This window comes from Suillus fuscotomentosus, assembly GCF_016647785.1.
Source record: "Suillus fuscotomentosus strain FC203 chromosome Unknown F5891scaffold_15, whole genome shotgun sequence".
NCBI lineage: Eukaryota > Fungi > Basidiomycota > Agaricomycetes > Boletales > Suillaceae > Suillus > Suillus fuscotomentosus.
The window spans coordinates 232,077-244,873 of record NW_024539527.1 but is presented as its reverse complement, the minus strand read 5'-3'; the positions used below and the strand labels follow the sequence as shown (position 1 = coordinate 244,873).

General features: G+C 43.0%; 5 protein-coding genes across 5 annotated transcripts; 2 read left to right on the top strand and 3 right to left on the bottom strand.

The window, feature by feature from the left end:
• Nucleotides 1–137: 137 nt before the first annotated feature.
• On the top strand, nt 138–1,200 carry F5891DRAFT_948227 (uncharacterized protein; the record flags this gene model as incomplete). The annotated part of the gene is made up of 3 exons (XM_041374792.1): nt 138–270; nt 582–868; nt 922–1,200. The coding sequence occupies 3 exons, from the start codon at nt 138–140 to the stop codon at nt 1,198–1,200; spliced, it is 699 nt and encodes a 232-aa protein (XP_041228392.1).
• A 1,558-nt stretch (nt 1,201–2,758) lies between these two features.
• F5891DRAFT_978291 (uncharacterized protein) lies at nt 2,759–3,395 on the bottom strand (the record flags this gene model as incomplete). The annotated part of the gene is made up of 3 exons (XM_041376779.1): nt 2,759–2,856; nt 2,921–3,149; nt 3,351–3,395. The coding sequence occupies 3 exons, from the start codon at nt 3,393–3,395 to the stop codon at nt 2,759–2,761; spliced, it is 372 nt and encodes a 123-aa protein (XP_041228391.1).
• Nucleotides 3,396–4,604: 1,209 nt separating this feature from the next.
• Nucleotides 4,605–4,987, bottom strand: F5891DRAFT_1185945 (uncharacterized protein; the record flags this gene model as incomplete). The annotated part of the gene is made up of 2 exons (XM_041366616.1): nt 4,605–4,646; nt 4,703–4,987. The coding sequence occupies 2 exons, from the start codon at nt 4,985–4,987 to the stop codon at nt 4,605–4,607; spliced, it is 327 nt and encodes a 108-aa protein (XP_041228390.1).
• A 111-nt stretch (nt 4,988–5,098) lies between these two features.
• F5891DRAFT_1185944 (uncharacterized protein) lies at nt 5,099–5,867 on the bottom strand (the record flags this gene model as incomplete). The annotated part of the gene is made up of 2 exons (XM_041366615.1): nt 5,099–5,657; nt 5,707–5,867. 2 exons carry the CDS (start codon nt 5,865–5,867, stop codon nt 5,099–5,101), a joined length of 720 nt encoding a protein of 239 aa, XP_041228389.1.
• Nucleotides 5,868–10,512: 4,645 nt separating this feature from the next.
• F5891DRAFT_910796 (uncharacterized protein) lies at nt 10,513–10,788 on the top strand (the record flags this gene model as incomplete). The annotated part of the gene is made up of 1 exon (XM_041373619.1): nt 10,513–10,788. A coding segment is annotated over one exon (276 nt), but the record flags the coding sequence as incomplete, so codon positions are not given.
• Between the last annotated feature and the right edge of the window lie 2,009 nt (nt 10,789–12,797).

Sequence of the window (12,797 nt, the reverse complement as noted above, 5' to 3'; positions counted from 1 at the left end):
AAACACTGACATCGGCCAGCAATCCTCAGCAGTCAAAGGGGGTATGGAGCAGGGACAGGCAGTCGAATACTGTCCAAATGTTCCAAGAGTTTATACTGGAGGAATGACATTCATGGATGGTTTTGATCAAGACATCTATGCTCATCAAAGAACCGAGGTTCCTTGGTATCCTTTTTGCCAGCCAGAAAGATTGGGAGGTCGCTCATTGGTTGATGCGAACAAACCTTAGCATGTCAGAAATTGACGAATATCTAAATCTTGACTCTGTGAGTTTCCCTTCGGTCTTCTTAACTTTGCATTATGCCTATGTGTAATGTCAGATGATGGAAAGTTCCCTTTTGTTCCGCCATGCCAGGGAGCTATGCCAGTGGTGTGGGTACAACAATTCAGATGGTGTATACTTAACAATGTGTTGGGTCTTGCAGAACCTAGCTGCTATTTGACCCTAAAGGGTTTCTGGACCAGGCTCAAGGCTCAGAGAAGAGGAAACATGATAGAAACTTGCTGATCTCTCAGACTCATAGTAAAACCGGTGAAAAGATAACTTTATTATGTAAGCTAAGGTGCAAACATAACTATAGGTAAAACAGTCTCTGCAAGCCTAGCCAGGAATTATTCCCTACAGCAGGTGGAGATGTTACCATCAGGCCCACATTGGAAGTATGAAGATGTCGTAACTGACTGCCCTATGAAACGCCCACTTTGTCTATTCTATCGCAATGTGATTGGCTGTCTACAATCTCTTCTCAGTGATCCTCAGCTTGCAGATTGTATTGATTTCAACTGTTGGAAGGTTTATGAGTCTGCCGATAGACTTTCTCGTGTATATAATAGTTTTATGATGGGCAATCATTCATGGTACCTCCAGGTACATTTTATATGTGAATCTTCAGTGCTAAATGCTCATTTTACCCTCTTTAGTGTCAGATCCCTCAGAGTGCGTCTCTGCTTGGGGTGATCTTGTCCTTGGACAAAAAAAAAGTCACCAATATATCTGGTAATCAATATGCTCACCCTGTCCTGATAAGCCTGGCAAACATCACTTCTTCTTCATGCGCTAAGGCTTCACTCCATGCATATTTATTTGTCACTGTAGAGACTCATGCCTCTCATGGCGTGATATGGCAGTTTTCACCAAGGAGTATACAGCACGAACTTGCAGCACCACTCTGTGTGCTATCCACAGCTATTCCTATATGAGGCACAGCTTTCCCATGCAACACGCACCATGCATGCATACTTCCTGTGCTTCACGATGTATATGCGTGTGCGCTTTCCTGTGCTTGAGCGCCCTATAGCGCCAGCCATCCAGAAGCATCCACTGTCCACCAAGCCCTCTAGTGCATATATTTCCATTTCTCTTATTAGCATATTGTTCCACCTTTATTTTTATCATGGACTCTGCTTCTCAGCTTCATTTCAGCTCCCTATACTGTGGAAAAATAATAACATTGTGTGAAGATATGGTTATTTTAATTTGATGACTCATTGAGACACTTTTTTGACTTTGAGTTTAACTAGTGTAATCTCTATAATTCTAGTACTTTGTGTGACCTCCTTTTGCCCTAATCACTTCTGCCACTCTTCTAGACATATTCTCTATCAATTTTTGGTATTCCTCTTTGGTATTTCCATCATACTCTGCTGGAACACTGTCACATAGTTGGAATAGCCCCTATGGTGGATCTTGATATGCTACAAGCAATTTCTTGAGTGATTCTCAGGAGTATTCAATAGGGTTGATGTCTTGGGTCTATGCTGAATATGATAGAACAATATTATCATGGTCTTCAAGCTATTTGGTAGCCAATCTAGAAGGTTGCTCTATAAGACTTAAGATCTCTTAATCACTATATTCTAATTAGGAAGGCTGCTGATGCTATTAAAGTGACTAAATTAATTATTTCCATCATCTCTATGACTATCTCTACTCAAATAGTCAGACAGACTCTCAAGACAGCCCATCTTAAAGCTATAATCAAGAAAAACAGATTCTTCTGTCTCCAACCTATAAAAAGAAAAGACAAGATGCTGCTTTGAAGTACAAATACTGGACTGCTAATAGCTGAAAAAGGTTTATCTAGTTAGATAAGGTTAAAATCAATAGGATGAGCCAGGAATTTATATTAAAATAGATAGGACAACCATTAAGATAAAGAAAAGTTGAATGAACACTTAAGTTTCAAGAAAACCTGATGGTATAGGACTATATGAGATAAAATGGAGTGGGAATTCTCTATGAAGCAAAGGGGAGGATGAATACAGAGTAGTAAATGCTTATTTGACAGGAGTGTCTGCTAAGAAGCATGCAGGAGTTATGAGTTAATGAAGAAGATACTATTTTGTGATAAGATAATAACCCTAAGTATACCTCTAAATCAGCCACCAATAGCTTGAAGACCATGATAATATTGTTCTATCATGTTCAGCATAGACCCAAGACATCAACCCTATTGAATACTCCCCCATCCACTTCCGCAGGAGGAAGAGAGTCTCTTTGCGACCTATTTGCATCCACCAATAATTCTTCCACAGGCAGGTGAGCAGGTACAGCATGCATATGAGTATGGACAAGACTACATAGACAGATTGTAATGTACAAGGACCAATTATCAGCAGTAAGGATCAACAGAGAAAATTAAGTAGCTGCCACTTGTGAGCATTTAGAGCCTTGTTTTTTTTCCCTTATCAGAATGTGTCTTCCTAGCTTTCTTAGTGCCTACAACTTCCTTGCCACCAAGTCTGGAAATAATGTTGATCAAATTTCTGGCGGGTGACTTGTTGTTTCATTAGCGGGCAGTACAGATGCAGGTGCCTCCATTATGGGTGAAGACTTGGTGATATTAGCAGAGCCTTCTGATGGAATCAAGGGTGCAGTTGAATTAGTGCAATGAAAATTTTCAAGTGTACATAAACTTACCCGAATCAGCAAGCAATTTCTGCTGGAACCTATCTTTGTCCCGCTGCTTGAACTCAGCCTTTGACATCTTCTGGAATTTTTCAGTCCCTGTTTTCCATGTGCTGTTGAGTACCTTGACTTCAGTGTGTGAGCCAATGTCTCCAGGGCTGCAAAATTTTAGCAGTGGCCAGCCCTCGCATACTACACCATATTTTGCTGTAATATTTTCTTCGAAGTTGACATAAACATCCTAGGCATATTAACTTGCGCAGCATCACCTATGAAATTTAAAATTAATACACACTGATATAAAGATAGACTTATGAAGTCATTTGATGATCAATGAACTTGTTTGCGCTTTGAGAGTGATAAGGGCCTGCTTGTAGTTTTGGACAACACCTATGTTTGAGTTAGCAAGGCTTTTTTCAAGCAGATACACTCTGATACTCACCAGTGACCCCAGATAAACATTATGCTTCAAGGTGAGTGGCCACATCAGTGGGCACCTGTTGCAGGGCAAGCTGGAAATAGTCTCCAATATGGTTGTCCAATATGTACATGAAGGGACACAAGTAATGATCAGTGTCACCATGGACTGCTATTGAGAGGCTATAGCATCCTGTACAAGCTGACAGCACTGTGAGCTACCAGACATAGACTTTAGCATGTAAGGGAAGGAGGTCATTTGTCACTTACTTCATTAGAGATAGATTTGAGAGTGACACACTGTAGAAACAACAATACAGTGAGGTGTGAACAAGGCTCCTGACTGTATCTATAATTGTTGTAAGGTCGCGTGTTGCCTAGTCTGCTATACTTGAGATGACAAGTGTGTTCGACCCTAAAGGGGAAGCGAGTGCAGCAAGGATCTAGAGGTATGTGCTGAAGGTGCTACTGGTCGGCCAATGCGAAGCGCAAGAAAGTGCAGGTGTGCGTGGAGTGCAGGAATGTGCGCATGTATTGCGTGAAGCGTGGGAAATTGTGCACGTGTATGTGGAAATGAGAGAGTGTAAGAGTGTGTTTGCTTAAGTGATGATTATGATGCAAGACAAGAGATGCGAGTGCGAGGTGAATGTCAGAGAATAGATTCCTACTGCGACTTTCTAGGGAACTAGGTAGTGAGTACTTGGGGGTTCAGTAAGTTAGTGTGTAAGTGAAAAGTTCAAAAGTATGTACTGCTGGCGCTTATATATGGCACCTAAGCGCTACTGAGTAAAGTATGTGAAGATATATGTAATTAAGGGTCCATGATAAAAGTAAAGGTGGAACAATATGCAAATAAGGGAAATGGAATTATACGTGCTAGAGAATTTAGTGGACTGTGGATGGATGTGTCTGGATGGCTGGTGCTATAGGGCACTCAAGCACAGGAAAGCGCGCGCGCATATACATTGTGAAGCACAGGAAGTGTGCATGCATGGCATGCATTGCATGGGAAAGCTGCGCCTCATATAGGAATAGCTGCAGGTAGCATACAGAGTGACACTACAAGTTCATGCCATGTACTCCCTAGTGAAAACTGCCATATCACACCATGAGAGGCATGAGTCTCTACAATGTGTGTCGTGGAATGTGGTGATAGGCACATTATTAACACCTGTGCATTTGTTAATACAGTGCTTCTCAAGCAACACCATCGCTTCCTCGGTAGCAGCTTTCTTGCCATCATTACTCATGGCTTTCCAATTGACAGAAATTTCCCCCGCTAGTTCAGTAGCCTTACAACAAGGTTCATTGTCAGGTAGTGCTTCAGAGTACAGACAGGTCAGCAAAAAAATGTAGTATCATCCTCATAGACTGTACCTTTGTTATACTTTTCACTTCAGCATGGAGGTATGTGTTCCACAGATTGCACGCCCTCTGGTGTTTGGTCATATGTGATGTCTGGATAATGGCTTCATAGTAGTAGTCAACTGTGTGAGAGCCAAGCATTTCGTGCATCTTGACAGCCTCTTGCATTAGTATGTCTTGTGCTTCAGCAAGTGCGGTGTGATAATCTGTCTTCCTCTTGAGGCACTTCTCAGCAAGAGCTTTTTTTTGGCTACTGATTTCTTCACTATTTGCTTTCTCTTCATTCGTGAGCACCATGGTGTGTACTGTGCAGAGACAGACGAGTCATGTTGAGCAGGGGATAGTGTTTAATACAAATGAGAGATCAGTGGTAGTATATATGTAAATGAAGCAAACAATGAGTGAAAATTAGTACACAGATTGGTAATCCTCCCACCAAGTATCAGGGCTGCTGATGAGTTCATATATGTAAATGGCTTCTGCCTGAGACACACCCCTTGGGCAGACATAGTCGACAAAATATGATGCACAGTACACCTCCGTGAATCCAAGTAGGATGTGAAATATGGTGCTGCCCTTATAGCCATGAGCATCAAGGTACTTCTCTGCAGCCAAGCCAAGAAGGCCACAGGGAGGGTATTCTTCACTGCTGCGAATGCTGGGATCAGGTGGACCATATTCTTCTCCAACAACTCCAGCAAGCGATCTGGTGAGACAATAAATCTTGCAAGGCTCGGAATTGGTGGGCTGTGTGACAGATGGTCTTGCCATTGTCCTTGAGGAAATATGTAACTTCAAAGATGAAGGATGTGTGGGGGACACTGGAGCGCACAATGGTAGTGATATTGATTGGGTGGGTGTGGTTTTATTTCCTCTGGTGAGCATGAACTCAACAGCCTCGACAAATGTCCTAGTTTTCTTGAACTTCCGCACTTGTTGTCTACTCACTTGCCGAGATGCTACTTCCCTGTACCGCAGTTCAATAATCATTAGTAAAGACAATGTGTAGTACTCACCAGGTAAGGTATATTCCAACATTTCTACTGCACACAACAGGGTAAAATGGTGTGTGATGCGAAAATATTGCTTTGAGGGCCTGAGACTGTAAGAGAGAGTCCGTCACACTGATTGGTGGTACTTGTTGGCTGAGCGACTTGATAAAAGGCTGCAAAGTCATGACATGTTCAGCTTGTTCAGTAGTTTTGCATCCAACAACCAGTGACCATGCTGGTTGTCTTGTACTGGTGAATGGGCTTGTGATGATTGTATCAGCCTCAATTTTTGGCAAGATCAAGCAATTTATTCACTAAATATTTACTATGCCAGGATCTCAATCACCCAATACCGCAAACACAGCCATTATCAAAGCCAGTGAGCAGTGGTGCACACTGCACAGACAGCAAGTGCAAGAACAAAGTTATGCAACATGCACGATCAATAAAGTCACATTGACCTGCACCAAACCGGTTCGGTGCATGGACGACCAATACTCTCTCATGAGTCATATACCCTGAAATACCACTATGAAACCCTTTTCCCTTTTATCTGAAGTTGGACTGAGGCTAAGGGAATATTTTTTGCTTTTATTTTTATTTTTCAAGTCTGTATACCAGCAGCCTGAATATTTTAGTACATTTAATTCTGCGATGAGTTTTGCTTAGTCAGCCATGGTGATGACTCAGACAAAATCCCACACATGTCAGGTGACTGTGAAAAATATTTCCCACATATGTTGTCCTGGAAAAACATTAGTAAACCCCTAAATACTAGGCTCGCATCATTCTCACCCTTCAAACAAAGCAAAGCAAAGACAGCCACACACAGGGTTCATATCATGTGACACTTCTTACTCTCCTTCTGGATTTGTCATCAGGGGTTGGACAGGTCACATGACTTAGCAAAATACCCAATGACTCACTATGACTCACTCTAAATACTTACTATGACTCACTATGACTCACCTTGCACATATGACTCATTATGACTCTTGATGACTCTTGAATACACCAGTAGCACAGCCACATTTATTGTGTATATAATGACCCCAGTTTTTGAAATAATAGCAAGCGAACAGCAGCAGATAGTAGGGTGTTTTTCAGCCCATCTGTTAAGACCATGCACAAAGGGTAGGACTGATTCTGAGGGGCTTGGCTTCAGCTCGTGCGCTGTGCCCCTTACCCGAGTATGTGCCCTTAATTTCAGATTGATGTCCAAGGAAAGTCCAAAGACGTCTGAAGGACATCCGAAGGTGCGGGAAACTTCGGAAGGACTTTCCGGACGGGTGCAAGTAACTTCCGGATGAGTGCGGGAAAGTTCCGGAGGAACTTCCAGAAATTACGATGAGGTTTCGTCCTGATACGGATATGTATAATGGCTACTCGGGACTTGTCCTGAGTAGAAGTAAACAGAGGAAAGGCTGCAAGGACAAAGTCCGAAGCAGAATAGGTCCGGAGGACCGTGGGAAAGATCCGGATGAACTTCCGGAAACTATGGAGGATTGGATGAGCGGATGAGCGGAGTATCGGATAAGCAGAGCTCCAGCCTAGGGAGAAACTCCCTAGGCCTGAGATGGATAACAACTAAGTTGGAAGACTAGAACTGATATGAGGACTTAGAGTGAAGACTAGTGTGAGGACTAATATGATATTCAGACTGAGGTACTACAAGACATATACACGAGTTTATATACTAAGAGAAATAACGGAAGGATCAATAAGCAGAGTCCAAGGCTATGTATGAAGCATATGCAAAGGTTGACAAACGCGAGTCGGAAATGAACATAGGTTAACAGATCAGTAAGCATACTGGTAATAGATATAACCGAGGTACCAGTAACAAGGAATACCAGATAGGCTGTGTTAACGTTATATGCACAGGAAATGAATTATGAAGCTTATCATATATCGGATAGGAAACAGATCTATACATCGGATCGGACCGGATATAGTCCGGATGAGATGCGTGGATATATAGGATGTGGCATTAGGGCAACGGGACAAGGATGAATGATGCAGGCTAGCTGCGAAGGATAAGGGATCTGGATGTGGACATGCGGATGTGGATGTGCAGAGGTGCAGGGATCCGGATGGGTACTGGAGACATGGATAGGACATCCGAAGGTCCGGATGAGGCGTGGGAATATTATCGGATGTAGGTCCGGAATATGGGATATGACACCATCTAACACTAAGTTGTGAGTAAGGTGTGATAAGTGTCAGTACCAGTGTCAAGAACTGTCTTAAGACTAAGAGGAACATTCTCAAGAGACAGTAATACTGCAAGCTCATCATACTGAACGACCAGCTGTGAGCTCACTGTGTGCAACAACCAGCAAGCAAGGTACAGCCACAGTTATATTCTGATTTCTATTATTCTTTTTCTTTTCTTTTACTTTCACCAACCTTTGGTGTTCTTTGTCCAAAAATATATTTCCAAAATATTGGTGTTGTCTCTACGTCCACCTAAGACTCAGAGTAGCATAGTGGGGAGACTTTAGGAATTGATAGTGAAGCTTGACCTCACTCATCTGAGTAGCAATACTGAGCCAAGATATTCTGTGCCTGCTAGGCTTTAGCTGTTGAAGAGGGGACTTGGTAGTAAATCCAAGGACATCCGTTCCTGAGTCTGTTTGAATACTTAAAGAAGAGTTCCTTAACAGCAGGTTCAATATTGAGCTAAGAGTTCTACAATAAAGCATTTGACTAGTCTTGACCTTTGATTCTACCTGCTTTGTGCTGAGGGAGTTGATCATTATAGTTCTGCACCAATTCTTTTGGAGTATAGTTGGTATGAGGCACTGTTGTTGAAGGGGAACTTGAGGAAAAATCACATATATTCTTTTGGTCATTGCCATACTGTCGGGCTGACCATTATTTGTTTGTTTTCCTGTCAAGTCCACAGATTGGATTAACTATCATATTTACTGATCTTGCAGAAGTATCCTTTAGCTGAACATACCTTGGGTAGTATACAACTAGCCACCCACGAACAACCATGTTATCAGTCATTGGTATTTGTCTGAATCGCTGACCATGGAGATATTTGTTTTTATAGGTGTTTATCTATAGATCATCTATCTAAGAAGACAATGCGTGCACATATAGTGCGAAGCACAGGAAAGTGTGCGTGTGTATGCGGAAACAAGAGAGAGTAAGAGTGAGTTTGCTTAAATGATGTTTTAGATACTAGACAAGAGATGCAAGTGTGAGGTGAATATCAGAGAACAGATTTCTATTATGTTCTGCTAGGTAGTAAGTGGTGGAAAGTTAAGTAAAAGGTAAGTTGGTAGAAAAAAGTAAAAGTCATAGTATGTACTGCTGGCGCTTATATGTGGCACCTAAGCACTGTCATGCAGAGCCAAAGCACTACCGAGTAAGGTATGTGAAGATATATATAAGTAAGGGTTCATGATAAAAATAAGGTGGAACAATATGCAAATAAGGGCAAATGGAAATATACACACTAGAGGGCTTGGTGGACAGTGTCTGGATGTGTCTGGATGGCTGGCGCTATAGGGCGCTCAAGCACGGGAAAGTGCGCGCATATACATCATGAAGCACGGGAAGTGTGCACACGTTGCGCAGGAGAGCTGCGCCTCATATAGGAATAGCTGTGGATAGCACACAGAGTAGTGCTGCAAGGTCGTACAATAAACTCCCTAGTGAAAAGTGCCATATCATACCATGAGAGGCATGAGTCTCTACAGCATGGAAGAGGCTAGGAGATGCTGAGCTGACAGTGGGACGGGCACGCTCAATACTATCAGAAAACAGGTTCTCTGTCTCTGAAATCACTCTTGCTACATGTTGGTCGGAGCACACACCAATTGGCAATAACAAGCAGATGGGTGAGCTTTTTTTTTCATTAGTAGTACTCATCTCACCTTTTCTATAGTTCATTTCATTGCACAGTTGGACTGACAGTTGTATACGAGTTGAATATGTAGATAACATATATTAGATTGCATTTTGTTGTCTTATTGCTGTATTATAATTAGTACTCATTTTTCATATCTAATAACAAAATTTCAACATGAAGGTCTATGTTAAACTGGCATGAACTTTGTTATACTAGTACCAACTTAAACAATTAATAACAAGATGTGTCTGTTGAGCATCTGTGGTATCTGTCGCATCTGTGGTACCTTGGGAATTGGGGGCCTGTGGATCCTGGAGTCTCTGTGATAGGACAGGATAAGGATGCGCGATGGGGCCGAGTAAAAGCCGTTACGGTCTGATATACGCACGCAAGCCGCGGCCGTCGGCCGATAGCAGAAAAGATGCGTGCGCAACGCGAGGACCTATGGGACAACGCAAAAATAGCCTTTACAAGGTCACAAGGACTCTAAGTCCTACAGTGTGCTATATAAGTGCCAGCAGTACATACTATGAGGACCTTACTTCACTTTTGCACTCACTTACTAGTTACTACCCACTTACTACTTAGTAGAACATAGTAGAAATCTATTTGTCTACACTTCGCATCTCTCTTCTCTTGTCTTACATCATATCATCACTTAAGCAAACTCACTCTTACTCTATCGTTTCCGCATATGCACACGCACTTTCCCGCGCTTCACACAGCACACGCGCGCATTCCCGCGCCTTTGTGCCTTGCGCGCACCTGCGCTTTCTCGCGCTTCACATTGGCCGAACAGTAGCGCCTTCAGTGCATATCACTAGATCCTTGCTGCACTTGCTTCCCCTTTAGGGTCGAACGCACTTGTCTTCTCAAGCATAGCAGACTAGGCAATGCGCAACCTTTCAACATTTATAGATACAGTCAGGAGCCTCATTTGTGCCTCGCTGTGTTGTTGTTTCTACATCACGCTTATCCCAGTACCAAAATTTGTCCATTCTAACGCAAGGGTGCGTGGCATACTTGTGGATCAGCTGTTCCACCAGTGCATCAGCATTGTAACCAAACCACTGAAGGCAGCTGCCAAAATGGGCATCATGATGAATGGCCCTGTTGGCAATAGCAGGTATTGCTTCATGCCCTTGATTTCCTATGTTGCAGATACTCCTGAGGAGCTCCTGGTTGCCTGTGTTTGCAGCAATGTGTCTCCTGTCACCACCGCCACCCGAGATCAGTTCGGGGATCCCTTCCACCATCTGCTTTGGAAAGGATCATCCACCCTTGCTCATATCAAAGCTGTTTTGTGATCTGTTGTGCATGCTGATGTCTCTAAATTTTTGCAGCGTGTAAGAAGTTCAACCTGAATGGTGTCTATGAGCCATTCTGGCTGGACTGGCCTTTGTCAGATCCCTCTCAGTTCATTACTCCAGAGGCTCTACATCACTGGCACCACATGTTTTGGGACCACAATCTCAACTGGTGCATTTTCATTGTCGGCATGGACGAATTAGATTTTCAATTCATGCTTTTGCAAGTTCTGACTGGGTACCACTGTAGATGAGGAATCTTGACTATAGGTGAAAACACTTAAAACTAATGGGTGCTCTACAGCAAGACCAGGATACAATGTAGAAACAACAATACAGTGAGGCTCCAGACTGTATCTGTAAATGTTGTAGGTTGTGTGTTGCCTAGTCTGCTATACTTGAGAAGACAAGTGTGTTTGACCCTAAAGGGGAAGTGAGTGCAGCAAGGATCTAGAAGTGTGTGCTAAAGCGAAGCCTGGGAAAGTGTGCGCGTGTATGCAGAAATGAGAAAGAGTAAGAATAAGCTTGCTTAAGTGATGATATGATGTAAGACAAGAGAAGAGAGATGTGAAGTGTAGACAAATAGATTTCTACTATGTTCTACTAAGTAGTAAGTGGGTAGTAACTTGTAAGTGAGTGCAAAAGTGAAGTTCAGTAAGTTAATAGTATGTACTGCTGGCACTTATATAGTGCACCTAAGCGCTGTCATGCAGAGCCAAAGTGCTACCGAGTAAGGTATGTAAAGATATATATGAGTGAGAGTCCATGATAAAAATAAAGGTGGAACAATATGCTAATAAGAGAAATGGAAATATATGCACTAGAGGGCTTGGTGGACAGTGGATGGATGCTTCTGGATGGCTGGCGCTATAGGGCGCTCAAGCGTGGGAAAGCACGTGCACATATACATCACAAAGTGCGGGAATGGTGCGCGTTGCGCAGGAAATCTGCGCCTCATATAGGGATAGCATGAGAGGCATGAGTCTCTACAATGAGACAACGACTCGACCCAAAGGACAACCACTGAGAGAAGTTCCTCAGAATTAAAATGGAGGGAAACTCTATGAGCTAGGCAGGCGCGAGAAGGTAACACGTGTGAAGGCACACAAGATGCACACGTGAGCAGGAGGTTCGAGTATGCGCGCACGCGAAGCGAAGGCGCATTCAGAGCGTTAAGGGAAAAGATCCTGAATGAAGAGTGGATGCACAGATGATAGTTGATAGGAGAATATGATCTGATTTCAAGTGAGGAGGTGAACTATACACTTTGCAGTATACTGAGATAAGGGAAAAGTAAGTACCAGAACCAAAAGAATCCCCTCTGTATTTAAGAAGGGAGATTATGCTATGCAGCGTGCTTCCGAGCGCGCTCCTGAACTGAGTAACCATATCAACTCTCAATATAACTAAGTTTAAATAGACTTTCTATATGTAAACGTGGATGTCGGACCGAAGATTTTGTTAGTTAAATGAAAGAGATAAGAATAATGCACCAGCAAATCAGCAAGGACATGGGATGAATGGACAGACGGTAGCATGAAGACCTAGGAGGAGGCGCACGAACACGCGCGCGAAGTGCAGGTAAGGCATGCGTGAGACTGGTCCTTTGGATTAGAGCTGGATCACATAGGAATGTGTGGATAAGGCACATATTACAGTGACCTATCTCCGTATAATACGAGGGAACAGACGTGCATAATATCCTGTATGATATGGGCCAGCAGACCATGGGCCCAGGATAACAATATCCTCGACTATGACAGATGGGCCAGGAGGCAAATTATTCCCGATGGAGGCGGGTGAGCCCATGCAGGGAATATATAGAGTAGATGAGTGGGCCGATGTACATGAATATTAGGTAGATGGGTGGGCCGAGGTAGTTGGATATTGTGCAGATGGGTGTATTAAGGTAGATGTGTATGAGATAGATGGGTAGGTACTTG